The 27,668-nt window shown below is 38.7% G+C and overlaps 1 protein-coding gene across 8 annotated transcripts in view; it reads left to right on the top strand.

Annotated features, from left to right (window-relative positions):
- The window catches only part of afap1 (actin filament associated protein 1), a 47,363-nt gene that overhangs the window by 2,218 nt on the left and 17,477 nt on the right, over positions 1–27,668 (top strand). For 4 of the 8 annotated variants that reach the window (XM_079476030.1, XM_079476036.1, XM_079476034.1 and 1 more), the window contains exons 2-3: positions 21,783–21,911; positions 22,344–22,426. In XM_079476030.1, coding sequence (XP_079332156.1) covers positions 21,783–21,911; positions 22,344–22,426 — 212 coding nt within the window. Of the gene's footprint in view, positions 1–12,486; positions 12,875–21,782; positions 21,912–22,343; positions 22,427–27,668 lie in introns of those variants that run through there. The other 4 variants (XM_079476031.1, XM_079476029.1, XM_079476035.1 and 1 more) reach the window with 3 other exon arrangements.

Below are 27,668 nucleotides of genomic sequence, written 5' to 3'. Positions count from 1 at the left end.
ATTCATAGACCTTTATTAAATGATCACGATGCATGTAAAATGGCCACAGGAGATGGGAGTCTCTTACAGCTTGATGACTGGTCTGTACATATGCTCCCATGTCTGATTGCTATGGGATAGTGACATCATTGCTTGCCTTGTGCACATGTGGACAGAATTGTTTCTTGTGTGAGTAGGGGGGTTGTCTATTGGGGGATGCCTGTGAAATTAGATGATTAGTCTTTCTCTGAATTGGCAGAGATGTAAGTGTGGAATGAATGCATGGAAACAAAATCCACCAAATTGCGGCCATGAGTTGCCAGTGTCGGTCCCACAATCCACCTTGAGGATGAAGTGAAAAACAGCAGTAGCAGCAGTATAAGTGACTGTCTAATAGGATGTTAAGAGGGATAGACCTAACTCAAAATGGACTCAATTATCATCACTTTAAAGAAACCGTTCAACCAAAATGAAAATTTAGAACATGATGAGAGAGTTTTCATTTCTGGGTGAGGTATTCTTTTAATCTACTGTACACCTGTAACATCTGCTATCGTATACAAGTTTTTAATTTGACTGTACATTTATGCATATTTGAATACTTTCTCTATATGATATACAATAAGAATACATATGATAATTTATGGTTTCCTAATAACAACATAAACAAACGTTACTGTGCATGCACAATTTCTGTCACCCCAACTGAACTTCTGAAATTTATGGAAGCCCAATCCTGCCAAAAACCAAAAATAAATAAATACAAAAATATATCCATGAAGAAATGTAAAAAAGCTAATATAAATAAATACAGATATTAATTGTATAAAAATAATGAAAACATTTATATTTTTTTTTGTACATTTTTGTATTTCTTTTATGCATTTATGCTTATATATATGTATTTCGAAATGTTTACATTTTCACATTTATTTATTTTTACATTTATTTATTTCTACATTTCTGTGTCCATATGGTAATGAGGGGTTATTTCTTGCTTCAGACATGGCAGTTCGATCACAGAGTAGTGCTGTAGGCCACAGGTAAACTCTAAGGCCATAGTAACATCTTGTGCTTTGACAAAATTACATGCAAGAGATGAGTGTGATGACATGAAACAATAATATAGTATATTACAACATGCCAGGAACAGCTGAGAGTGAGACAGGAAATTACGAGATGAGAGAAAGGGTGCCTGTAAATTATATGAAAATAAACTGAGAAGAACCGTTACTTGGCTAAACTTGTCTCTCCATTGTTTTATGTTTAGACTTTGATTCCAAGCTCAACTGCTTTGTCAATGTACCATACAGTTTGTTTAAATGCGACCGAACTACTTGAATTCCATGTTCAAGTTCAAGTGGAATTTATTATCATTTCAACAATAAACAGTACAGTACACAGTGAAACGAAACAACATTCCCCCAGGACCATGGTGCTATACATACATAAGACATAATCACGCAGACTACACAAAGTGCACATGTACAAATCTTTGCAAGTTCAACATTTAGTGCTAAAAAACAGACATTTAATGCAAACGTGACACAATAAACCACAGTACACAGCATTAAACAAGTGTTGAATGCTAAACTGAAATCTCTGATCAGCATTCGTGATAGTTCACACCAACATAATAAGTTCTGTGATCATTTGTTCACCCTCTTGTCATTTTAAACCTGTATGAGTTTTTTTTCTTCTGCAGAACACAAAAGAAGATATTTTGTAGAAAGTGTTAACTGGACCCCATTCACTTGCGTTGGTTTTGTGTCAATAGAAGTGAATGGGGTCCAGTGCTGTTCTTTTACCAACTTTCTTCAAAATATCTTCTTTTGTGTTCAGCGTAGGAGAGAAAGTCATAAAGGTTTGAAATGACAGTGTTTAAAAAAAGGTTATTAGAATAAAGGTGCCCTCTAATATAGTGTAAATACATTTCATCTTTCTCTTTAATTTTAGCCTGACTTTCACTCCCATTCAAGCTGCCTTTCCTCTCTTGTGGTCATAGTCTAAACTATGTGCTTTAGGGTGGTTTTTACAGACAGACAGTGAGAGTCTCGAGTGAGTTTGTAATAGTTTGCCTCAGGATGCTGTATGTCTCTGTGTGTGTATGTCCGACACAGCTGTAAACAGCTGCTACTGAAAGTCTTTGTCATAATGAATACCAAACCACATCCTCCATTACATCAAGTGATACATAAAAAAAAGTCAAAAAGATTTACAGATGACACACAGCAAACTATTGTGGGAATATGTTCTTGTATTGTAATAAGTCAGGTTTAAACACATAATCACTCACATGAGTACCACAATTCATTGTCAGAACATGCCCACGGCTCTGACTGATATTTAATGTTTGAAGCTTGAATGCAGGCTTTGATGGGTATGCAAAACCAGTGCTGGATCATCCGCATCTTCCACAAACCGTAGAGAGTTCTTATATTAATCTTCAGCCTTAAAATGTGGAATGTTTGTTGTAATATTTCAAAAATGTTGAGTATTTGAAATAGTTTACACTCCCAAACATACTTATATTGTTTGATTTTGAAAGAATGTTAAACAAAAATATTCACTTACAGTAATAAAAAACCTAAATTGAACAGATTTCTTCTTCAGTCCACATTTCCTCAGGACTATTGAAGAGTTTTGACTGTAACAGTATACCATTTACAACATCCAAACAGTTTTTTTCTCTATGCACTAAGATTCTCAAGGTCCAGTTTCCATTGGCAGTCTTGGGGATGTCCCAGGACAATCTATAATCTCGCCCCTGGATTTTATATTCCTCTTTTATAAATGAACGTGTGTATTAGTTGTAAAATTGCACAGTCACACACTGTATTTACTACACACAAATAAGTTGTCTCTCCTGAGCTGTCAGTCATCCATGCTTCTTGAGGCTCTGAAGCATGATTGGAGTTGTAAATCTGTAAGAAAAACATGAATAAGTGGTGGTGCATGCCAACGGCTCTTTTTTTCCTTTGAGGCTGTTCTTCCATCAGGGCTTCATATAGACATAGCCGGGGGAGATATTGGCTTTGCTTTTTTCCCTTGTGTTACACTCAAGAAGTGTCTGTTTTCATGAAGGAGCAGCTCGTACTTCAAATCCCCCATCAGAGCACACAGATTTCAAGTGTCTCTGATGTAAACCAAGATGATCTCTAGACCCCAGAATCAACGTAGGGGTACGCGGATGCCTCAGGCACTTTAGAAAGCGTTTATCGTAGTTCTCTCTCTCTCTCTCTCTCTCTCTCTCTCTCTCTCTCTCTCTCTCTCTCTCTCTCTCTCAGCATTTCTGTAATTTTGATCTTAATCATTCTCTGTTCACACGTCTCCTTATATGTGTGTGTGATACGGAAAAAGAGGTACTGTAGGGGAAAGCGGGTGAATTATGAGGATGTGGAAATTGTGGCAAAGAAGCATATGATAAAGTGAAGATGAAAGTGGTTGTGGTTCTTAACACTCCTGACCACATTACAAACGGAGAGAAATCTGATTAGACTGATGTGGTTGGTGCTTTTATTTTCATGGGATGGAAACTCTGGAAAAGTATTTTATGTTTAGGACATGTTGTTGCAACCAAGGTAACAGTCTTTCTGTAAAGTTGTTTTAAAGTTTGCAGATGCTAGAAGTGTTAGCATAAATAATTAACATGCATGTGTTCAGAAATGTACTTCGGCTGGAGTGTATTTATTCTATGTTCCATGGAGGATCAAAATGATTGCACAAATGCACACAGAGATACATTTGTGACATAAACCCCTTCACCACTCCACAGCACACTTTTCTATTTCACTTACAATTTCCTTAGCAATCCACAAACAGTAATTGTAAATGTTAGAATAGTAAATCAGTGGGTGGATGTATGGATACTGCTGTTTATGTGGAAGTAAGAGAGATAAGGTATGGACATTCTTAAAAAAATTACCAATATGACAAATGACCCAGCCACAAGAACATATGCGCATGCTTTTTTCGTCACATTCCTCCTGTTCTGGAAAGCACCATCTGTGTTTTGAGGTTTTTGATATTGCAGGTGTATTTTGAAGCTGTGGTATTTGGGGCCTGAGGCAACCCTCTCATCTTCCTTATTTCTTACTTTCTATCTCTGGCTCTCTTTTTACTTGCCTATTTTCTACTTTCCGTTACCAATTTCTTGGCTTCTTTTTGACTTGCTAAATAAATAGAGACAGAAAGTAAAGAACACACATTCACCAACTGCACAAAATCCCAATGCAATGATGCAATGCAATAGTGATGCATTTTTAAGGCGCTCACATTACAGTCCATGGGAAGAGTGATCGTGACTAATAGATGATGTCACATCCTGCTTTTTTATGTCAAAGAAGGAGTAAGAACTATTCAGTGTTTGAGCTTTGATTCCTGAAAAAGTGCATGTATTTCAGCATGTATAACAATTGTGTGCTTGAATGTCACACACTTAAACATTGTTTTCTATTTTATGCTGGTCCACCCAATCATGTTATTTTAACCCACTTTAAATTTATTTTTGGTCGGGGCGTGTGAAATTTGGGTGATGATGAAGGCAACTTTGGGTCTGCCCTTTGGGTAAAATGCTTAGTTTGGATTTTAGCCAAGACTACAGGCTTGTTAGCACATGTTTTTGGAATAGGTAGTGGTTTCAGGGTTTTCTATAGTTAAACGGCTGCTTATGTGTATGTTGCTGAATAGATCTTTTGGTAAAAATAACCAGGTGTTTAATGCCACATGCTTTCAAGGTGTAGCACATATCTGGTCATATCTGGTCATATTTTGGATAATGTGTTTAGACTAGACTAGAATTTAGGTCTATTTACATTTTGATTGCATACCTTTTCCAGAAGTGACATACTTCTAAATTTACACTACACTTTTAAGCAAATAGAAAGGTGTAATGGTTTATACTTTTTCCTTTCCCTGTATCCAACACTGCTTATATCTTCAGGTTGTTTAGATCTTCTGGTGAGTTCTGTTCATAATACTAAAACATTTTATATGTACTGTATCTTTAATTTAACAGCTTTATTTAAGTTGTCTTACGTAATATTTTATAATGCATAATGTATAGCTTACATATCTAAAAAGGAGGAATCATCTAATTGAAAAATGTCTTACAAATTGTATTTCTTCTTTTGTGTTTACCATCTTATGTCGTCAAAACACTGCCCAGTGTTGTTCTTTCATGTGTTTACTTTTTATCATATGTAAGATCGGAAAGAAGTTGAGCTTTTCATATGACGTCTGAAGGTTCTAATACATGATGACATGAAGGTGTAACATGTGTTTTTAGGCACATTTAAACAGAGGATCGTGTGACATTTTTGTAAATATGAAAAAGCTTGTATTAGAGAAACTTCAGAATGCCTTCGAACACTTTGTAGTTGTATTGTTTTACAATTAAGTCATTTTTACTGGATTTCATTAGCTGTAGCTGTAGCCGTACTGCAGGAACACAACAGGTTGGTTCATACCCATAGCAGCCAGCACCTAATCCAAGATTATGGAAAACACAGCATGGTACAGCCATGTTTCACCATAATAAACTCACATTTCCATTCCACTTGTGTAGTTTAAATTATGTCTGTTCCAAAAACAGCAGTCCACAGTGTTAAATCTTGTGTTGAAACAGGTGTTTTTTTGGATCCATAGGAAATACCATCAAAAGTCAATTTTCAGTGTCTGAATGTGTGTGTTTGTGTGACTGCATGTGCACAATGTTACCTTTAGCAGCTTCACAGTACATCTTTCTTACCAAACTATGTAAACCTACACAGAAACACAGAATGGTAAAAAGGCAAGAAAACGCTTCCCATATGTTTTGCGGTCAAAGTCTATGTCCAAACAAACATCCATTGGTACTGGTGGCAATTAATCTGGCGAATGAAGTAGATGCCAACCACGGACAGGTTGCGTGACACACACTCATCTATTAAACTAGGCAGGGCACAAATAATGAACCAGACTACATTAAGCTCACTTGTAGTGAGGATAAACATAGTTTGAGCCAACCAAAATGGGTTTTGTGTAGTGAAGTATTGGCTGCTGAAAGCAGGAAACCATTGAGATTCAAAACCAATATCGTCTTGTTAATAGTTTTGCATAATTTCCACTATGAACGTAATGCTAGTATTTTGTTTTCCATTTCGTATGATAAACAATTTTGGTACTATGTTGACCACTTCATCTGAGAGACACTGTTAGTCAAACGTGTACTTGCTCTCCATTTAATGCTAAAAATGAAAATAATAAAAAATATGAAATAACTTTTTGACTAAGCATCATACACACAGTCACACTCTCTTCTTCTACATATGATTGCACACTACAGAGGTAGAGATTAATAACCACTGACTCAACCAATATTAATAAGAATGTGATAGAGATATCACTTTATCTATTTTGTAAGTGTTTCTATTTGTGTGGAAAGTTCATGTGTGTTGCTGTAAGTATGTGTGTGAGAGCTTTGTTAAGGGAGAGTTATATCAACACACTTTAAATCACACACAAGTTTATCCATCTCCTCTCCTCCATGTCTCACCTTCTTCTCTATCCTCCCTTTCTTTTTAGTGTGTGTATGATAACTGTTTGTTGTTGCACTTGAAGCTTTGCAGATGTTTCTTTGGAATGCGTCTCCTGTAATTCCTCTCTTCCCAATAGTGTTGTCGAGCACTGCTATTGGCTGCTTGTTGAGTCTCCACATTGTACTTCTTTGTATTTTCACAGCGACTAAGTCAAATTTTTCTTAGTTTACAAAATACAAGAAAGTACAGGTTGAAAACATATTTAAGCTCAATAAAATGACCTATAAAACTATCACCCTGTCACCGTGGACTGGTTAAGAAATCAAAGATTTTCCCCCTTTTTTGTCCAAGCAGGTGTTCACAGCTGGCTGAATTCAATTGGATTCAAAATTGTGGTTCTTGTTATCAGGATTTCAGGGGTTAGAAAAACACATAATCTTTTTTCATTTGTGTCAAAGTTCAACCTACAAGAAACTGCTGGCAGTTAAAACCTGATTGGTCAGCTACCTGAAAATAGGGGCGGGGCTAGGTAATTTGTGTCTTTTTTGAGAGGCCATGGCCCAAGGGCGTAAGTTTGATGTTGATATTGCTGGGGACATAAAATTGGTCTGCAGTGCCGCATTGTCACTAACGTTTTGTGCCGTTTACTTGACTTATTTAAACAATTTAATCATTTAACATTACTTATATAAGTTTAATTTGAAATAGTTTTCTTCACTGTTCTTCATTTTCGTCACTCTTATTGTTTCATGACTACAGCAAGATCAGTTTACTTAGAAATACACCAGAATGTACAACGAGCCACTCGGTATTAACAACTGTATGTTCAACTGCATCTACAGTCTGGATTAAAAACGACTTTTTTACATACACAACAGTCTTTATATATAAACAAATATTGTTTGGTGAAAATTATTGGTAGGGACAATTTTGTGTTCCCGTCCCTTGTATACGTACAAGATCACATCTCAGGAATGCTGTTTCTGGATCAGAGCTGCTCATCAGCACTGGCTTAAAACCCAGTGAACAATGTGAAAATCTGATCCTAAATCAGCACTCTGCACAAATACATGCTGTTAGATCTCTGGGGCTGGACTTCTTCCCTCTGGTCTTATGAAAATCAATGTCTGCGGTTCTGGCTGAAACATTGATCAAAATCATCTGATGAAAAGTGCCTTGATCAGAGGAAACCAAGGACAGTGATGTAGACTATGTGCTGCAAGGATTTGTATGTGATTGCTGTGTTCAGCGATTGAACAAGAGCCAGAGAACAAATCAGTGGAAAACTGTGGGATGGAGGGCTCATGCATTTTGTATTCAAGCAGATTGGTTTCTTAATGGGGTCTCATCCCCCAAAGGGCCCCAGCTTACTCCAACCATAACCAACAACAGTGTCTGTGGCCACAGACTGGACAGATGGTGAAGTGAGCTGAACATGGTGGGGTGACATAAGTGTGTATTGGTCACTGTGATTATTTGTCTTGCTGGGTCATCCTCCCCTTCATACATGTCTCCATCCATCTGTTTGTTGTGGATGGAGGGGGGGTGGAATGATACCAAAACATACAACCAGGGGAAGTAGGAGGTCTTCGTGGAGGGTTGGAGGAAAGCAAAAACACAGAAAATGTATAATAATAATAATTTGTTACATTTATATAGCGCTTCTCTGGGCAGTCAAAGCGCTTTACATGGAAGGTGAAATCTCCTCAACTACCACCAATGTGCAGCATCCACCTGGATGATGCGACAGGAGCCATATTGTGCCAGAACGCCCACCACACACCAAGCTAGGAAAATGAGTAAGGAATCAATGCAGTAGTTGGCTCACCAATAAAGAATATATATGGATAGATGCAGTTTGGATTCTTATTGCTGTTGTTAACTTGCAGGGTTGGCCTTCACCAAATTCTCTATTGTCTCCAATGACTGCTCATTACCCATTAAACATGGAGATGCCATTACCAGCAATATAAACACTGGATTTACTTGACTGGCCAACACTGTAAATGTATTCAGTCTCAGTTTATGTTGTTAAGATTGGTATACAAACATGTTAAGATTTTTTTGTTGAAGCAAGATATTTAAAAATAAATGCATTCTTGCAGCGCATGTGCAGTTCTTACTCCGTTATAAGTTTAATATGCACGCGTCAGCCCCCAGATAGAGCGGTCAGGTCGCCGAGTCTCTTCAGTGCCGATAGAGAAGAGAGAGAGAGCGTTCAAGTTTTTTAGAGGGGAGACGGTCATCAGGATATTTCTTGCATGGATGTAATTTTGAACGAGCTAGCTATAAGCCAATGTGTTTCGTTTATTTATATTTTGCTTATAGTTTGAGTGAAAGACGGCACATTTAATGTATTTAATACATTACATTTTTGTCTACTATATTGATATTAAAATGTAAGAACAATTTTGTATATTGACAAGTCAATAACTGATATGTTTTTGTATAGCCTATTTTATATCTGTTATGCAGAAATTTACACTTGAGATCTGGAAACGTGATCTAAATTTAGCGGGATAGAAATCATTCTGAGCAGATAGCGGGTGAACACAGAGTGAATTTTTAGCGGGAGCGGGTGGGTGTGAAATAAAATGTAGCGGACGGGAGCTGGACGAAAAAAAAGACAGAGTACATAGCATGACCTCATCTGCACCAGTCCCATGAATCTAATATGGAATGTTGAGCTGTTTTTTGTCAAAGGGGGGTTCAAGGATATATGATTGTGTATCTTCTCCAAGACCCCCTCGTTGGACCGGTTTTAAGTGCACTATCCAGCTGACCCTGCCCAACCTAAATACACTACTAATGTATGTGTGAATCACAGCCAGGATATTACATGTCAGCCATGTGTCAAAAGGTAGTCATGCTCACAGTCATGGTTCTAACCAAAGACTGTAAAAAGATGGACAGCGTGATGGCGCTTCCTTCCATTGTAAAAAATGTACTGTAAAAAGTCTGTGGAACCAGAGTCTGCGCAGTAGTGAGCACGAAGTGGAGCCTGGTATCAAGGTTGTTTTTAAACCAAGCGAGCACTTGGACATACATCAACATGATAAAAACCGAAAAAATCTTTGTGAATATTTTTTGAAGTGTTTTTGGATTTGAAAGTTTGGCTCCTGTCCCATTTCTTTACATGATGAGGGCGGGGTTTATGACCTCTACTGCAGCCAGCCACCAGGGGACGATCAAAGAGCCCACAGCTTCGCTTTTCAGGACGTGTCAGGCACCCCTGGTTCTGACCTAGTTTCCTTAGTATTGCTCTATTCTCCCTCCATCGAGGCTTTCCTTCACTGGACCACAGCCAGTCCTTCATACTGTCTGTCCATATGCGCTACAGCTTTTTGGTCTTGCAGCACTATACGACTCTGGTATCAAATTATGCAACTATGGCTGAGCAACTTTTATCTCTTAGTAATATGAGAACTGAAACAGACTATGAAGTCTGATTGCCTGTGATGACTTCTCCAGACCAGTTTGGGTTACTTTATTTCCCACATGTGATGCAGTGTACTACTGTACCAGCTCACAACATTTCCATTATGCACATTTACTGCCTATGCAAGTCCATCTGTGTGTGTGTTGCACTGTATAGCTTTACTTCCCACATGTGTACATGAGAAAACATCTTATCAGGGGAGAACTGGAAAGTTTAAGAACAACCAATGAAATGAAGCCTAGCAAGGTTTGCAAGGTTTCGTTGACACAAGGCTACAAAATGAATTAATTTTATTTTGCATTCAATATTCAATGTTTTGTTTACCTTTTTTGAAGCTAACTGTATTCATTCCTTAATCAATCAATCCTGTCTGAAGGCTTATCTTAATATGTCATATCAGAGGTCCATTGGTCTTATGCTTTTGGGGTATTAACCTAAACTGTGTGAATGTATTAACCAGAACGATTGTCTCCTGTTGTCCTAAATCCTGTCTGTCTACTTTTTTTTTAATTCCATAAGGAGGCTTTGGCCTGATTATGTACATGTAGCATTAAGGCACAGTCCAGCCAAATGTCTTTGATATCCCTTTTGTTTAGATTCCTTCGAGTAGCGGGGGGTGCAGATCGCGAAGCTGATATTCAGTGGTTTTAAATGAATCAAAAATACTCGGCAGGCTTTCAAAAAATGCTGGAAACGCTGACCAGCAATTATAAAGGTTCTGCAAGTCCTAGAGTCTAAGGGCTGGAAATAAACAGAAGAGTTCATTCAGGGCACTGAATAGAAATGCTAGTTTTTAAGAGACTTAAAAAACAACTGGCGAGTCAGGCCTCTTGAGCATTCACATTAGTTTACCCATGGAATTCAATCGATTTCTTATGTTTCCCATTGTCTCGCAGGTGGTGTGCAGAACAGCACCAGACCTGTTTTGATTTTTGTAGTTTGTCAATGAGGCAAACCGATTTAGTAATGAGGTGTTTCATTGAGGTTTGTTGCAAACCATACATTCCCATTGAGAACAAAATAAAGTTTCTGTGGAAACAACTGAAGATTGACACAGGCACATAATGTAATATTTACTTGCAAAGACCTGTATGGGTCGCCCGACAAAATGCCCTGTCTTTGCCGTTATGAATGCCATACATAAGGGGAAGCAATCTACGCCAGCTACAAAGCTATGTAATGGTTCATTACAGTTCTGTTATGAGGCTACCCTGCTCACAGTTCTTGTTTGCCAGCATGGGCCTCTGCCATATTCCCAGGAACCTATGTGCTGTCCAAATCATGTTAGAGGGGTATCACTGAATTACTTTGTGTTTTGACAGGAGTGTCTGGAGCTGGATATACTAATCAAGGAAAATATACATTTACTTAGACTGCGGTTAACTTCAGACAAAATATTTTTCTATTCTTTCTTTTCTATTCTATTTGTATATTTCATGCATCTTTCAATGGAGCTTAATGACTCATTTGCCTGCAAGGAGTCAATTAACTTATACTGTAGCCGTCTCCTTTTTCAGAGTTTGCGTTTTCAGGTATTTGAGATATTCACTTTTTCGACAGAGCTGGAGTGTTTCACAATTCATAGGCGTAGACCCGCTCTTTTTTTTAATGGGTTTATTTTTTGTTTTAAATGGCTTTCAGCCTTTCTGGGATATCTCTCTAAAGACATCCTCCTCGTGACTGTATGCTGTTAAAATGACCTGAAGGATGCAGTTATGTGGCAGTGTAACCTTGTTTGCTCTCATCACCTCTGCATGCCACCATTTACATCTGTAAACGTTTGAGGTTCAGCCCAATCGAGAACGTTAACAGATAAGCGAAGATAAGTTCAGTATCACAAAACTGTTTTCAATCTGATATTGTGTTGAATCTGATAATGTGAGGAGTGTGTTGAAACCTTAGTCTGAGGCAACAACACTGTTTCAAGCTGCTGTGCTTCAGGCTTTGGGTGGACTGGACGTCTGCATATCAATGTGATTCTCTCCCCAATATGATCTCAGTATACTGTTGTTTTTGCACCAAGGCCAAATAAATGGATCAGTCTCCAGACACAATATCAGTCTGACATACACTAGTTTGCTGGCCACCCACGCATGCACACACACATTCTTCAGTCTAGAAATGCGTTTACCTTGTAGTTGTGCACATGCATTCTTTCGCTGTATCAAAATGCACTGTGGACACATCTCCCGGTCAGTGACCCTGCTGTTTTCATCACACGTCCAGAATTTTTGGGGAATACATAATGGTGTTTTCCACAATGCATTTTGAAGCTGTCGGAAAGGATGTGACATTACATTTGTCAGTAAAACTAGATCCCAGCTAGTATATAAATTTTTCCGCAACAGCTTTTATCAACTTTTCTCTTCTTTGATCGATGTAATATTGTCATTCTCTCCCATTCCTAATCCTAACTATATGCATTTTCTTATAATAAGTCGTGCATATATATTTTACTGAACACGTCCTCGCCATTCGTCATTCCCCGCACACATGCGCTGTTTCCAGCTGTGGAATTGGAGATGTGTTGCTACAGGGCGGAGAAAAGAGGGAGAGGAAACTACATAGAAAAGGAAGGAGGTCCCACGTTTGCCGAGCGCGACATGGAGAGAAAGTGAAATATTTTCTTTACGGTCTTTACGCAGCTCCCCTTCGAAAGCACAGCCGTTGGCTGCCGGTCGGGATCGCGAACAAAACCGCGCCGGTTCAGGATCTTGCAGAGAGATTCGAGGAGAGTTTTCACTGGAAACTAAGCTTTCCCGGGCGGTTGCGAGCGGTGTTCGCACAGGGGGAAGAGGGGAAACAGAGACGGCTCTGTTCGGCGGATTTTAATGAAATACAGCAGCTGTCTGACACACGCCTGCCACCCCTAGCGATCTCGAGTTAGATGCGCTTGACTTTAAGATGCGGATCGACCCCATTCTGTTCGCCTCGAGGGGTGAGTGTCCAATGTATGCATGGCTGGTTTCATTGTTCAATGCTTCGAGACCTTCGATCAATAAAAGCATGGCAAGACATATTATTATTACTATTTCAAAATATTGTTTCGTTTAAAAAACGGAACTCACAACGTTACTAAGTATTTATTCGCTCCTCTGAGGACAGCTGTTTGTATACAGTGCAAAGGAAAATGCAATTATAGTCATTTTAATATTATGTATATTTTTATATAATGCAATTTAAACAATATACGAATGATAGAAAAGTATTTACTCAGTTATAAACAGTTTGAATAGAGACATTTAAGTCGCCCATAATACCTCAAGGGTGATACAGGTGCCCTCTTATCTTCTGTCACACAAGTGTGCACTTTAAAAACACAACATGAGCTGTATAGGCAGGGTCTCTGTAATAGGTTGGCTGGCAGGCAGCTGTGAGGTGTCCGGTATCCCGTATGTGCATCACACTGGGTTGGCAATGACAGAGCCCTATTGTCCATAGAGGTTTAGGCTATCTGGACGAAGGGTGTAGCTTTTGCTTTATAAGTCAAGGGCCAAGCGTTGTTGTGCCAAGGCATTGCGCATTATTTGTCGTTATATGTAGTATCAGCATTCTTTTTTTTGTTTTTTGCATTATAATGTAGAATCCAGTTGTTGCTTTGAACTTTTATGGTAGGCTGCAGTGGTGGTTAATGTGTTTATTGGCATTCGTGAAAATGGCGCGGTGTTGTCAAACCAGTCAGAATTGCCACTCCATTACCGTGTGTGAAGTGGGCACTGCCTGTTAGCCTACTTGGCCTTGCTCAAGGGGGTCTCCTTTCTGACAGTTACCACGCTGATGACTTTTTAAAGACTTACACGTGCCAGAAACCCCCCAAACCTCACTTCCCTTCCAACTAGAGATGTCTGACCCAAAATTAGACGTCAGGAAAGAAGAAAACTTACTCTGTGCCTTCCTCCATCTTTTCCCCCCACCCTATCATCTGTTTGGCACCGCTGGAGTCATTTATCATTTTTGTTCTCTTTTTCCCTCTCGTAGTGGCTGCAGTAAACATTTACAATCATAATCAAACCCTCCCTTATGGACAGTAAAGCATACCAGTTTACGTTTTGCTTAATTGTTGAATTATGTATGAACTGGCCAGATTTTTAAGGATGGAGATAAGTGGTGGGGGGTAGAAAGTAGGGATGCTCCGATCCACCTTTTTTGCTTCCGATACCGATTCCGATACCTGAGATTCAGTATTGGCCGATACCGAGTACCGATCCGATACTAAGGTAAAAAATGTAAAGTGCACAATTACTTAATAAACTATGTGCATTGCAGTACAAGACATCAGGCTCGACTTAACATAAATTTCCTGACCCCGTAAAACAAAATAACAAACTAATGATTAAAAAATTTAGTAAATAGTTTATTAAACCAGCACCGGTGCAAAACAAATGAAAAATAAAACAAAACTTTTCACTATCTTTGGACAAAAGACATTCAAAATTAAAGAGCAAATTAAGCAGCTGAATATAACAACAGCTTCACTAGCTTGATAAACGGGTATAAATAAATGGAAACAAAATCTCTTAATAATTTTTAAGAAAGTGCAAAAATAATTTAAAAATCAATTCGCAATAAAGCAGCTGAAATTGAGCAAAAAAAGTAATAGCTTTACTGCTTTAGATATATTTAAAATAACATGAATCAGATCTTTTTAATGCTTTAGTCACTAAAGCAAAGTCCACTTAACTAAACTAAAGTTTAGAGAAAATACAATTTAACATCCAACACAGAAACAGATGAATAAAACGCTAGCTTCCCTAGCTTAGTAAAACTGCACATGTTTGTTGCATTTAACGTGGCATTTTGTGGCACAAAATTCTCATCCAACCAGTGTGTGGTTAAACTTAAAAGCGACACGTCGCAGCTCCAGATATCTGTTGTAAAACTCACCGCATTGACATCTTTAATTTTTTCGGATATGTGTTTGCAGACTTTTCGGTACAGTTCAAGGTAGAGATAAATATTTACGCTTCGGCGTGTCGTACTGCGGCTCCAGGTGGTTTATAAGGAGTCTGAAGCCATTAATCGCAACGACGGACAGCGGTTGCAAATCCATAACAATGAAAGCGGTGGAACTTATTGGCGTAGCTGTTGCAAAATAACTCCAAATGACAGATATTTTGGCTCGCTCCATGCTGTTCGCTGCTATATGTTCACGTGCACTACGTACAGAGCACGTTGCTAGCGTATGATGTCGCACGTTGCTAGCGTATGATGTCGCACTTTGCTAGCGTATGCTGGCACGTTGCTAGCGTATGATGTCACACGTTGCTAGCGTATGATGTCGCACGTTGCGCTATGCACAGCCGCCCACGAGAGAGTTTAAGCGCCGGTGTCTCCTCGAACTTTTACATCGTCTAGCACAAATTTTATGTCAGATCGGGTATCGGTGACAAATTGCACCGATACCCGATCTAGAATTTTATTACGTATCGACGCCGATACCCGATACGAATATCGGATCGGAGCATCCCTAGTAGAAAGGTTAACTGCGGTCCTTGAGGGACTGTCTAGACTAAAGATTTTTAGATGTGAACTTGTCTTGCTTTACCGACAATGCAATATGAATTTGACTGTACCTCATCACTTACTGACTTTGTGTTGCAGACATTTTAATATAAAAAGTAAAAAAGAAATATTTTACAATAATTGAATCTCTGTGTGCAGAATATGTTCATAAGAACTTTAGTAAGTGTTGAAAGGAAAACTCACTAGTAGACAAATTATAGTAAACGTTTGTTAGTTTGCACAAAAAAAGTTGACGAATACACGTACGCACACAATCATAAGCACGTACACACTTTTCTGCACAGTATTTCAGGCACCGCCGAGTCTCCTCCGCCTTCTAGAAGGATCTAGACCTCTTGAAGGTTTTTGTCGGCCCCTCTCTCCCAACCCTCTGCCCGCTGTGGTTTTAGAGTTAGTGCTCTGTAATCGCCCACACACTCATAAACACAAAAGTACACATATATGGATGTATATTTCGAAGAGTCCTCTTATAACCAAAACCTCAGTGTTTTTCTTTTATGTTCATGTGGATACATATGTTCATGTGGAGAAGACACATACGTCACACATATAATCAAACACGTGAGATGTTCTCTTTCATTGATGAGCACCAGTGCGTTTGATATACGCAGCCACACAGATGCTGGTATAGAAGCCCATCATTAGTGGGACAGTGGAGCATCTGTTTAATATTTTTCGCTCTCCTGTAGTTTTCTTCTATTTTCCAGGCATGTGTAAAAACTAGGAAGTGTTGCTCATGTGCCCGAGTCTGTGGTAGCAAGGGGGAACCATGATGAGGGCAAACCTTAAAGCAGGCTAATTTCACAAACCACAGACTAGTAGTTGCCCATCGCTTTGCCCAGCTGCCAAACAGCCATTTTCTTCTGGGAAACGGATTTTACTGATAATCTTTCTTTTAGATAAAGCAAGACAGATTTGATCAAATATACATTGTTATGTTTATAAGTGTCAGCTAAATTTGAGTTTATCTAGATATAGTATAAAGAGGAGAAGACAAACACTAACTGTACAGTAACTGTAGGAACGATGAAAACATTTTCAGTCAGTGTTTTTATAAAACGGTTACTTACAGAAAGTTTTGTTTTGTGCAAACTCTGCTCCGAAGCTCTTACATAGGTTACAAACAAATATTGGATTTGGACATTTCATTTGCACATTCCTTTATCCCATGTGTTCTTCACCAAAGTCTCTCGATGTGTAATACTGGACTGAAGCTTAGAGGAGATTGTGGCGTACCTCAGTCATCACCAGCTTTCTGTCTGGATCCTGTCAGCAGACTTCAAAGAGCAGCAGTATGATTGATGAGCAGTCTTAATTCTTCAGAAGAGAGAGAGAGAGAGAGGTTCACGTGTTCTCGGTTTCATACCGGTGCAAAAGAGCTGTTTTGTTATATTCTTTATTCATAGATTATAATTGTCAGTGAAGAAATGGCATCTTGAGCTGAAAGTAGGAGAGAGAGATGAAAGCAGAGAAAAGGATGAGTGAGAGCTGTTGGACGGTGGGCACTCCACAGAAACTTGGCATGGGTTTAGAACCGAAAAAACCCTGTCTGATTATATGTATACAGTACTGTAGGTCATAGATCATGCGTGTGCATATGGATTTGAGCAGTTCATTAAAGAGAATCGGTCTACAATCTGACGTAAGAGGATGGTAGGATGACATTGTGGAGAGGGAAAGATACTCTGTAATCTGCTCACATATTTTCTTTGGTACTTAGCGGTGGTGAATTTCAAGGATGTTGTTGCTTCTCAGCAGCCTGGGTGGTAGACCGTAACCACTTATACAGTACATATACACTTACACAAACGCACACACACAAACTGCATCAGCGGATAATACTAGTTCCTGCGTGCTGGCAGCATTCAAATTGGTTTAATAGACCACATCACTCTTTGTTATTGAGTTTTGGGAGAAATGGTGGATAATGTGCTCTTTTGTTCTGTGAAGGATGTTTATTCTCAGTTTACTGGGTCAACTTGTCGAACTGGTCCTAGAGAACTACAAAACTGAATACCATTCTTTCTATCTCTTTCTTGCTTTTCTTTTCCGTCAACACTAAATTAAAATCAGCTTTGCCATTGAAACTGGACCTTTAGCATGGGATTCGTTTCTTTTTGAATGGCATTTGCAAAACAAGTCTAAAATCCACTGACAAAGTACCTCTGTTCTTACTTTGGGGGCTTTGTTTCTTTAATCGCAATGTGTTTACATATCCTTGAAGGAACAATGAGGAGATTTTAGTGGTATTAGCGGTGAGGTTGCAATTTTTCATTATGTAAGGTCTTTACACACCTCTGAAAACATAGTTATGTACTGTATATAATAGTGATGCACCGGAATGAAAATTCTGGGCCTATACCGAAAATTCACAATGCGCTTGGCCGAAAACCGATGCCAAAACCAAAAATTTAAAAATCTTTTTGAAATAGTTTTTATTTAATTGTATAAATTACACACACTAAACCACAAAAATGAAGGAGAACATACAGTATATAAAGACAATACAAAATATAATTTTCCTTGGTCATTGCAACACAATCAAATATAACGTTTTTACCAATCATCTAAACATTGTAATGTAAAATGAAGCCCTATTCGGATTTCTGAACAACTTCTGAGTTACAACTGTTCTCACACAACCTCTGTGATTTTACGTTCTGATTAGGACGGGACTAGATCCCTTAGATTATCACAGAGTTGGGAGTGTCTGTTTTGTATATTTGGGCTTTGCAGAAGTAAACATGATTATTTAATATAATAATTTCTTTTTTTCATTTATTAACATTGCCATTACGTAATTGAGACAAATACAGCTGAGTTGATATCAGTAAACTTATATTACAGTTGCCGGTCTTAACAATTTAGGAGAATTTGCTCGTCTAGATTTTATTTTAGTATTTCGCAGAATTGCAAAAGCATCTAAATCTATTTGATAGGAATATGAATGAATGGGATGCAAGAAGTATATACGCCCGTTAGTAAGAATTAACAGCAGTTCACATTGGCCAAAACACGTAATGAAACGCCTTTTGAAAAGGTATTGTCAGCAATCACAGACATTCGCATTCGGACGGGATTCGATTTCTCAGAGGACCACTGAGTTCGGCGAAAAACGGCAAAGGTAAATTGCTCTGGAATTTTTTACAGAGGTTGTGTGAGAAAAAACAGACTTGGCAGATTTGAATGGGATTTAAATCACAGAGTACGTCTGAGAAACACAAATTTCCTCATTTAAAACTAGTCCAGTCCGAATAGGGCTTTATTCTAGAATTATAATAGGCATGACAGTAGTCAAGTTACACTCAAACTCAGCAGCTCCTGCTTATTCAATAAGTTTATATTTGAGGCACAATCATTTTAATGAAAACAACAGGCAGAACACAGAGGAGCAGCGAGTCTGTTCATGTAAACAGGCTTAAAATGAGCTTCAGTGAAATCAGCATCTGCAAGATGACAGTCCACATGAGCTACGTCATCTGTTACTGACAGAACGTTCTGCTGATCATTCACATATGAAGAGTCTGTTGCGTTTAATCATCGGGTAACACACTTTCTGACAATCTCATATTAATCTTGAGTACCTATACAGCAGTATTGCATACGTTGCATCTTCGAAGAATATTTAGATTGATACAATTTATAAAAGAGATACAGCTGTACGATTATTTCTGGAAAAACAAGAGCTGCTGGAGACAGGCATTGGGACGGAACTACATCATGAGCACACAACACATCGCATTAATGCTTTCGTGTTTTTTTACCTTATGTATGTACGCGGCAAAATACCAACAAAGAACTAACATATGACTTAGTTTTACTTACCGCATTCAGTTCATGTCCGTCATCTTTTAGCGCTGGGACCGAGCGTTCTAGCGTATTTTAATGTTAGAACGGCATGTAAACTTCTGAAAGCTGAAATAATATTGATTTATTAATATATATTGAAATATGATAGAACAGCACTTCTATATACCCCTGCGTTGTGCCACATCTGCTAAGTTTACCATATCTCTCTGCTTTAAGTCTCCCCCACCGGAAACTGTGTTCTTCTTTCATCCGAACCCGATAATACCATTTTCAGCAGCCGAAAGTTCGGTGCATCACTAGTATATTATATAGCATTTCTGTCAACAGATCTTCCTAAATATTACACACAGCACCTTTCATTGAATACACCTCAGCATTTTTGTTTGAGTTATGTCACTTTTCTTTAAGACAATTTACATTTAGTCATTTAGCAGACGCTTTTATCCAAAGCGACTTACAAATGAGGTAAACAATACAAGCAATTAGTACAACACAAGGACAACAGAGCATGAGTGCAATAAAACTGGTCTCAGAAAAGGAAAAGGTGAGGTCAGGTGTTGACAGAAGATATTTGTGTTTTTAGCCGATTCTTTAAAGACGTCTACAGGATCTGCTAATCTTGTAGCAAAAGGCCGATCATTCCACAATCGTGGAACAGATCCAGAGAAGATAAGTGGTACGTGAAAAAGACACGGCTTTTATCATTCAGCTTTGAAATCCATGGTTTGTCAATGGGGAGGATGTAAATGACCAGAATGTTATGCACGTGGGTGGTTGTGATTGTTTAAAGGTTTTTCCTTCTCTCTCACTTGTCTCTCGCTCCCTAAACTTTACCCCAAGCATTGTTTAAAGGTGGTCCTCATTTCATTGTGGCACTTGGTGCTCTGCACCGATTTGGTTCCCTCGGTTGCTTTTTAAAGTGTATTTTCTTTCATGTTGTTTGGCCACCATCATTGAAAGTGCTTCATTTATTCACTTAGACATGTGCAAGCTGTTGGACAGGGAATGATACAGCAACAACTGAATAGTATAGGCAATAGAGTTCTTATGAGCAGGCCCACACGGAATCCGCATGCAATGAATCCATTATTCATAAAGTTCTGCACAGCATCCATTCCTTGCCAGTTTGTTTATAAAATATATGAAAATTAGCTTTAGTGATTGGAACATTCTTAGGGCCCTATGAAATCCCTTAAATTTTTTTCCAAATTCCGTTTTTTCCATTTGATTCTGTGTTTTCATTTTTTTACGATGCAATAGTAATATTTTATAGCTTTTATTCATTAACTATTGTAAGACACCTTTATACTACAGTTTTTTTAACCTTATAGAATAAATCCATACAAAATATGGATGCACAACTATGTTAATATAAATCAGCATTGTAGACTCAAAGTATGCTTTCTTATTGTTAGAAGAATCCTTATAGCACGCCTGAATAAACGTATTTTTTGTTAAGGCGAAGGAACAGAGAAGCAGCTCAAGCACATGCAACCGGAAAATGTCTATTTAGTCGAGTACAAGAACATGTGATTGAATTATCCAGCACATCAACAAGAGAACTCCATTTAAATTAAATGTCTTCAAGTAAAAACAACATTCTGTCCTCTAAAATCAATTATTAGGAGAACAGTTGTAGTGTATGTACTTTCTCATGCTTCATGTTTGAGGGATAGACACCTGTGCATTTCTTTAAACTAAGAAGCATATGAAGGAGGGACACTAGAGGGTAACACCTGCATTGAAATGAACTGCAACCAACCAGATGTCAGTACAGCACTAGTGATGGCTGAAATCAAGAGGGGCAGACGTACAACCCAGTTCATTTTAAAGCACGCTGTAATCAGTGAGCTCAATTCTCTGCCCTGCATCAAGAAACCATCGCTCCAGCAGTCGTCCTCCCCCTCCAATCTTCTTATGTAAACCCTCAGCTATGTGTTTGTATGGGCTCGAGACCATTGTAATGCTGTTTTATAGACATCTGATTTTCCATGACTGCAATTCACATTTGATAGCCTTTGATATTCCTCAGGTGCCTGGCCAACAGACACCCATAATTCACTGTTTTTGCCACATACCAGCCAACATTTTCAGGGTAGAGCAAGGCACACAACTTCTCTGAAGAATGTCAATGTGAGCAGTCAACAAAACAAAGAAAACACAGCCTTGCAGGACTGACGTATGTCATAGTCTCACAAAGCCAGACTTTTGAATATTCACATAAGATTTGATCCATCAGGTCCACTCTGCAACTTATTATGGCCGGCCATCTACAAAGAGACGTGTAAAGCGACCAACCAAATTTGACTTCTGTCCTCTTGTGATTTGATGCAGCTAAACTCACAAATGTCTCCAAACTCAAACTCTGTGTAGAAAGACTAGCAGTGAGGCATTTTCTATTACGTGCATGAAACAGTCGGTAAATGGACTGGGGGTGTTCGGTGGGTGTGCCACCCGAACTTGACACTGTATCGCATGAAGCGTTTACTGAATATCACATTGTGTTTTTACAGCGATGGAGGAGTTGTTGGCAGAGTTGCGGGTCTTTCTGGAGCTGTTGGACAGAGAATATTTAACAGCTGGAGTAAGGGAAAAGAAACAGCAAATTTTGAATATCCTGCATAGAGTTCTGGCCACTAAAGGTAAGCACAGGTTTCCTTTAGCTCCTTTACTTCCTTTCTTCTCATCTTAAAGGAACAGTTCACCCAAAAGTCTTAATTTATTCACCCTCAAGTTGTTATAAAACTGTATACGTTCTTTGTTGAACACAGAGAAAGATATTTGTAAGAATGCTTGTAACCAAGGCCACCATTGACTACCATAGTAGGAAAAATTGGTTTATAAATGTCTTTGTTCTGTTGAACACAAAAGTAGATATTTTGAAGAATACAGTACAGTAGGAAAGCAAACTGTTCTGGCGCATCTTTCTCTGTGTTCATCAGAACAAAATGTAAACAGGTTTGGGACAACCCCAGGGTGAGTATTTTTGTGTGAACTGTCCCTTTAAATCTTCTGAACATAATAGTAGCAGTAGTTTTTATATCAGTGTGAGTGTAATTTTTTTTAAATCACAGATCCTTCCTGTAAGACTGAGACTCACACCTCTCTCCCGGCTCCTCCCCAGATGCCCCTGCCAGAGATTCCTCATCCTTGGATGGTAAGACTTGCGTCATACCATCTTAAAGGTGCAGTGTGTGACATCTGTACCAAGTTTCAAACACTTCTCCGGTCAACCGAGCTGGTTGTCCCACCCAAACTCATGCCATTTGTTGAGCCAGTGTTATTATAGACAACACATACAAATAAACCGTTTGCAATTCCATTTGGTTCAGCTAGTGGAGCAGAAACACTTGAGTTTTAATGACATCACAGTTTATTATTTGCACTTATTACAGCGGTGAACTTTTCATAACAACTGCGCAAACATAACTTTCTTGTGTTTGCAGTCTAGTAACTCACCCCTTTGCAATAACTACAAACTACACAGTGTTTCCCATACATTGATTTATTCGGGGCGGCCCACCACACTATCAACACTGGCTGCCACAAATAGATTTTTCAGAATTCCCCTTTAAATGTTTATTTTACTATTTAAAACAGTTTAAACATGCTGCAGTTGAGAGCAGCGTGTTGACGCTCAGTGCCTCTCTCTCTCTCATGTTACGTGCAGCTCCGCCCGCGATGCTTAGCGCCACTCTATCACATCACAGTGAATGAATTAAAATGTGGTGGTGCTTTCAATATGCGTTCCTCCTTGTACTTGCCTTTCCACTTTCCGCTTATGCTCCCTATATATTTAACCTGTGCGACTCCACAATATATTTGGGAGAATTTGTGTGAGTGCACATTTTGTTGTGGTGAGATGGGTTTTCATTACTACACAGAAGGCGCTAATAACTGCACGAAGCATGTGCGGGCTGTGAGCCACAGTCACAGCCTGGCCATTCATAAAGACAAAGGGATTTTCCATCCCGCAGCGCTACTTTCCCACCGTCTCTCTATATAAACACGCTAGACGGATGGTTTCAACATTCGCGTTCGTCTTTCGCGCTTTGGGAGCGCGCTGCTGAACAGCAGCAGACTGTACCACAAGCACAGTTAAGCAATTGCAAGTTCACATTAGGTTATTTTAAATACATACGCAGGCAAACCTCTTCAAAACCGGATCATCCGTCTCTTACATATGTGCAATGGGTAAGCATAAAACATGTGTTAATGTAGTTTTAACTCTTTCTCTGAAAGCTATGAGGGTTCAGTCAGTGGAGTTCAGTCAGAGGACTGACAGTGTGATATGATCACTATGCAAAACGCATATAGAGAAAACAACCACAGCTCTTTACTAAAAGCTGCACCTGTTAAGAAATGAGCAAAATTAACAATTAGGCATACTTTTTGTGCAATTACTTCCTGTCGGTTGAGTTTGTGACAAAACATTTTGCAGTGTTTACATATTGTTTATTACTGCATAAAATAGTTCATTAAAATAGAAGTTGAATTTGTTTCATACAGTACAAGTTCATTTCATAATGCCTGCATTGTTGCATTTTGTGTTTTTAAGGTGACTATTTTTTTCTTTCAAAAATCTTGTGTGTCTCGTCACATCCCTAGTGTGTAGTTGTTACTCCGTGTTATAGTGTATTTCCACATATTTCAGAATTTGCTCCGAATCGTCTGCGCTATACGCGATCAACAATAAAACTATCACGCACTTCAAAAATGTATATAAAAAATCCTAATACAGAGAGCAGCAACAACAGCATGAGGCAAATAAAGAAAGATATCCAAAATCACTGCATATTGCTGCTCTTTAATATAGATGATTTTGTCAGACGATGTTGTGTTTATAAATCAGGATTTTAGCAGCAGTTAAAGTGACAGCTGGTTGTATTAAATACAAGGTGTTATTGGGTAGTGTATGGTTTTATATTTGTTTCATGTCTGACAACCGAACAGAAGTATGTGAGAATACCATTCAGTTGTATTAAAATACAGTATATTGTGTCAGAGCAGAGGGAAAAAGCGAACCAGATTTCATGTGCCAACACCATATGCTAATTAAGGTGTGACATCATTAGCGCCAAATCTCTTAAAATCCCGGGTGTCAAACACTGTTACAACTAACAGTAAAACGAGAAAACCTGTGTTTTTTCACAGTTGGTTTAGGGTTGCGTTCCGTTTGTTTCAGAAATTCCTCTTAGTCCTGAAACAAAAACTGTGTAACTGCCACTGGCTGCCGGTTTGATGGTCTGTTTTTGTGAAGTGTTCAGTGTTTTTTTACAAGCTCTGTAAAACAGCAGCAGGAAGTGTTCACATGAGTTCGCTCTCTGTCACATGACCTAATAGTTGCCGACACACGACCCTGATTTGGTCTCATCTGTCACACGTGAAACAGATTACCGTTTGTGTGTGTGTGTACGCATCTGTGTGAGAATTAAAGTAATAATCATATTTGGTTTAAGGCAACAGCAGATGCTGATGTTTGTGATAAACAGCAGGTGTTCATGGACAGTGGTTGGTCGGTCTCGACACACACACACACACACACACACACCCGTCCCAACACCTTGTTTTACAGTCCACTCTTCAATACACACTCAGCACTTTACAGCACACGGGATAATGAGAAACATCCTTTCCTACTTCAGTCATCCGTGCATAACCCCAGCGTATGTGTGCAAGGGGGTGGTTGTTCCTATTTCCAGGAAGGTGAGGTGTGGGTGGGGGGTTGTGGGACAGAATGTGGGGATCAGGAAGGGAAGGACAGAAAAAATATCCATTTACAACAGTCCAAGGTCTGACCTCTGCAAAATGTCGGAAAAGGTAGAACACAAAATTCGCCGTATTTTTTTCTTTTCCATTACACTGTTTAGTTCTTCGAACTCCTGCTCTCCATCAACCGCACCCTGTGCTTTCTCTCATTCTCTTTCGTTCTTTCTAGCTCTGTGATTTAGTATTGTATCGGTAAACCAGGTTTATAAACTCCCCGTCATGTTCCTGCCAGACCAAATCCTGTGCGTTTAAAGTGTGTGCGTGTCTGACTTCTATGGTCTCTACTAATAGAGTGGTCAAAACCACAGAGCGGGAGAACCAGAGGGATTAGAGAAATGAATAAGAGGGGAAGCTGGGCATGTGGGTGGTGAGATAGGGCCATGGACAGGACAACAGGCGTCACGCAACAGCACAGAAGGATAAGAATCATGTCTGGAGACTTTCTGTGAATGTGTGTGTTTGTGTTGAACTGAACTTTGTGGCTTTGGGTTTGCTCAAAGTTTGGCAGTAAAACAACTGTAAAGCATCTTGTACATGTACTACATTGACCCCAGGAGAGGAATTTTTGACTTGCCGTTGATGCATAGCTTATTAAGGGCTAACCTACTTCTTTCAATGAATAGTGACTATGACTGAGAGACTTTAAAGATAATTTAAAGCTCAGAATACAGACACACACACACACAAAATTACTCTGAGTGATTGATATATTTTACATGTATTTACTTTGAATTCTGTATTGTCTTGTTGGGGATTTCTTTTTATCCTTTAACATCGTATGTACAGTAGTATGCATAGAAAATACAAAACTGTTTAGTTTGTGTGTTTCTTTGGTGCATCTGACATATCATAGTGCTGTCAACAGCAAGGTTGTAGGTTTGAAGCCCAGGGAACACAAATACTGATGAAGGAGCAGTGAAATACTGATGAAGGAGCAGTGAAATCCTGGGTATTAAAATCTAATTATGATATTAGGAGCATCAAGGTAGTCATAGCCATAAAATTGTGAAAATAGGTCATGTGTGTTATCTCTGTAAATTATAGATTGTATGATAGATTTTAAATGTTAACAATGAATGACCTTTTATCATTTTGCACAAGAAATGCATAAAGTTAACATTAATTCAATTCTTTGACATTGAAAATAAAACGTAACTTTCAAGGCAACCTGCTTGAGTTTACACATTGGGCCAAGCAGTTTACATAACTCAGTTTATTAAATAACTAAACAAACGTTGAACCAATTATTATCAATTGGCAACAAAGTAATTTATGAATTTCCACAAAAAAACACTTAATCCCACTCCATAGATTATTATTTGTTTATTTTCTTACACTTTTATATACACTTTTCAAGCATAGAGAAGATGATATAGCCATGTATCAATAACCCTTGTGGATTGTGTCGTGGTGTGAGCACGTTCCTGGTTTGTCCCAGTAAGTGACTTCCATGCCTTTCACAGCTGAAGCGAAAGCGAGATTGTGTGTAAGAGAATATGGGGAAGCCATAGCAGACTCCACTGGGACTATGATGACTTCCATCTGTGTTGATGTTGGCTCCTGCTCCTCCCCATCAGTCTTCAAATGTGCACCACAAACAAACAATATCAAATTAATGAACACACACAAATCTGTCTGCTTTTGTGAAAAGTTAACCCAAAGTAGAGTCTGTGTCAGAGGACCCGAGGAATCTTCCTGTATTTAACCAAAGCCATTTTAGATTTCGTTACTTTGTGCTTTTTCTCATACTGATACTTGAATCCTGCCAAAATGAAAGTACAGGTCAACTCTTATGGCAAGAGTCCAGCAGTGTAGGAGAATCAGGTACCTTAGGATCAATATTTTCATTTTCTAGGCCCACAGTGTCAGATGGTGGAGATTTATTCCTCAAGATCCAGTTGTGCTAAAGCGAAAGGGCTCAACTGTACCCCCACCCCCTCCCTTTTATGGAGGGTTAACCGCAGTCTGGAATGCAATGACCTAATCTCTTATTGTGTCATGGACAAAGGGAGGAAAATGAATTATGATTCATGCATAACAATGCATTTCATTCGTTGCCATGGAAATACCAATACATATGCTTATGGGAACATTCATTATAGGTTATAGCAAGTGACAGTTTATATAGACTGTGATTCAGGAAAATAAGCTGTCAGATGTTCAGCTGCTTTTTGTGTGGTAATGCTGGACATTTTTAAAAGAACTAGTCAGGAAAGAAAATATTGTTGAAAGCAAAAACGAAACATTTAATACTTCACACACACAATGGCAAAAAAGTCAGGTTAGTTTATACAATAGTACAATAATACAGGTGTGTCAGTATGTGTGTTTTTGTGTGTGTGGGAGGAAGTCACTTTGCAGTGGATGAATTGTTTTCATGTGAATGCATGAATACACTGCAAATCAAGGTGGCCAAGAGAGGATATGTGGAGGTTGAAAGATTAGAAAGAATTGCAAAATACTGTAAGTGTGCTAACCTGTAAATGTTCCGATACATTAATCTCAGACGAGCCCTGACATCTATGCATTAACACTCACATTTTATAACAATCACAACATGTAAGCTTTTGCAGTATATCTGAGAGAAAGTGTCTGAAATAGATGTATGTTCATAGACCCAGTATGCATGC

This window comes from Barbatula barbatula, assembly GCF_947034865.1.
Source record: "Barbatula barbatula genome assembly, chromosome: 16".
NCBI lineage: Eukaryota > Metazoa > Chordata > Actinopteri > Cypriniformes > Nemacheilidae > Barbatula > Barbatula barbatula.
This window is presented reverse-complemented; position numbering and strand designations above follow the sequence as displayed.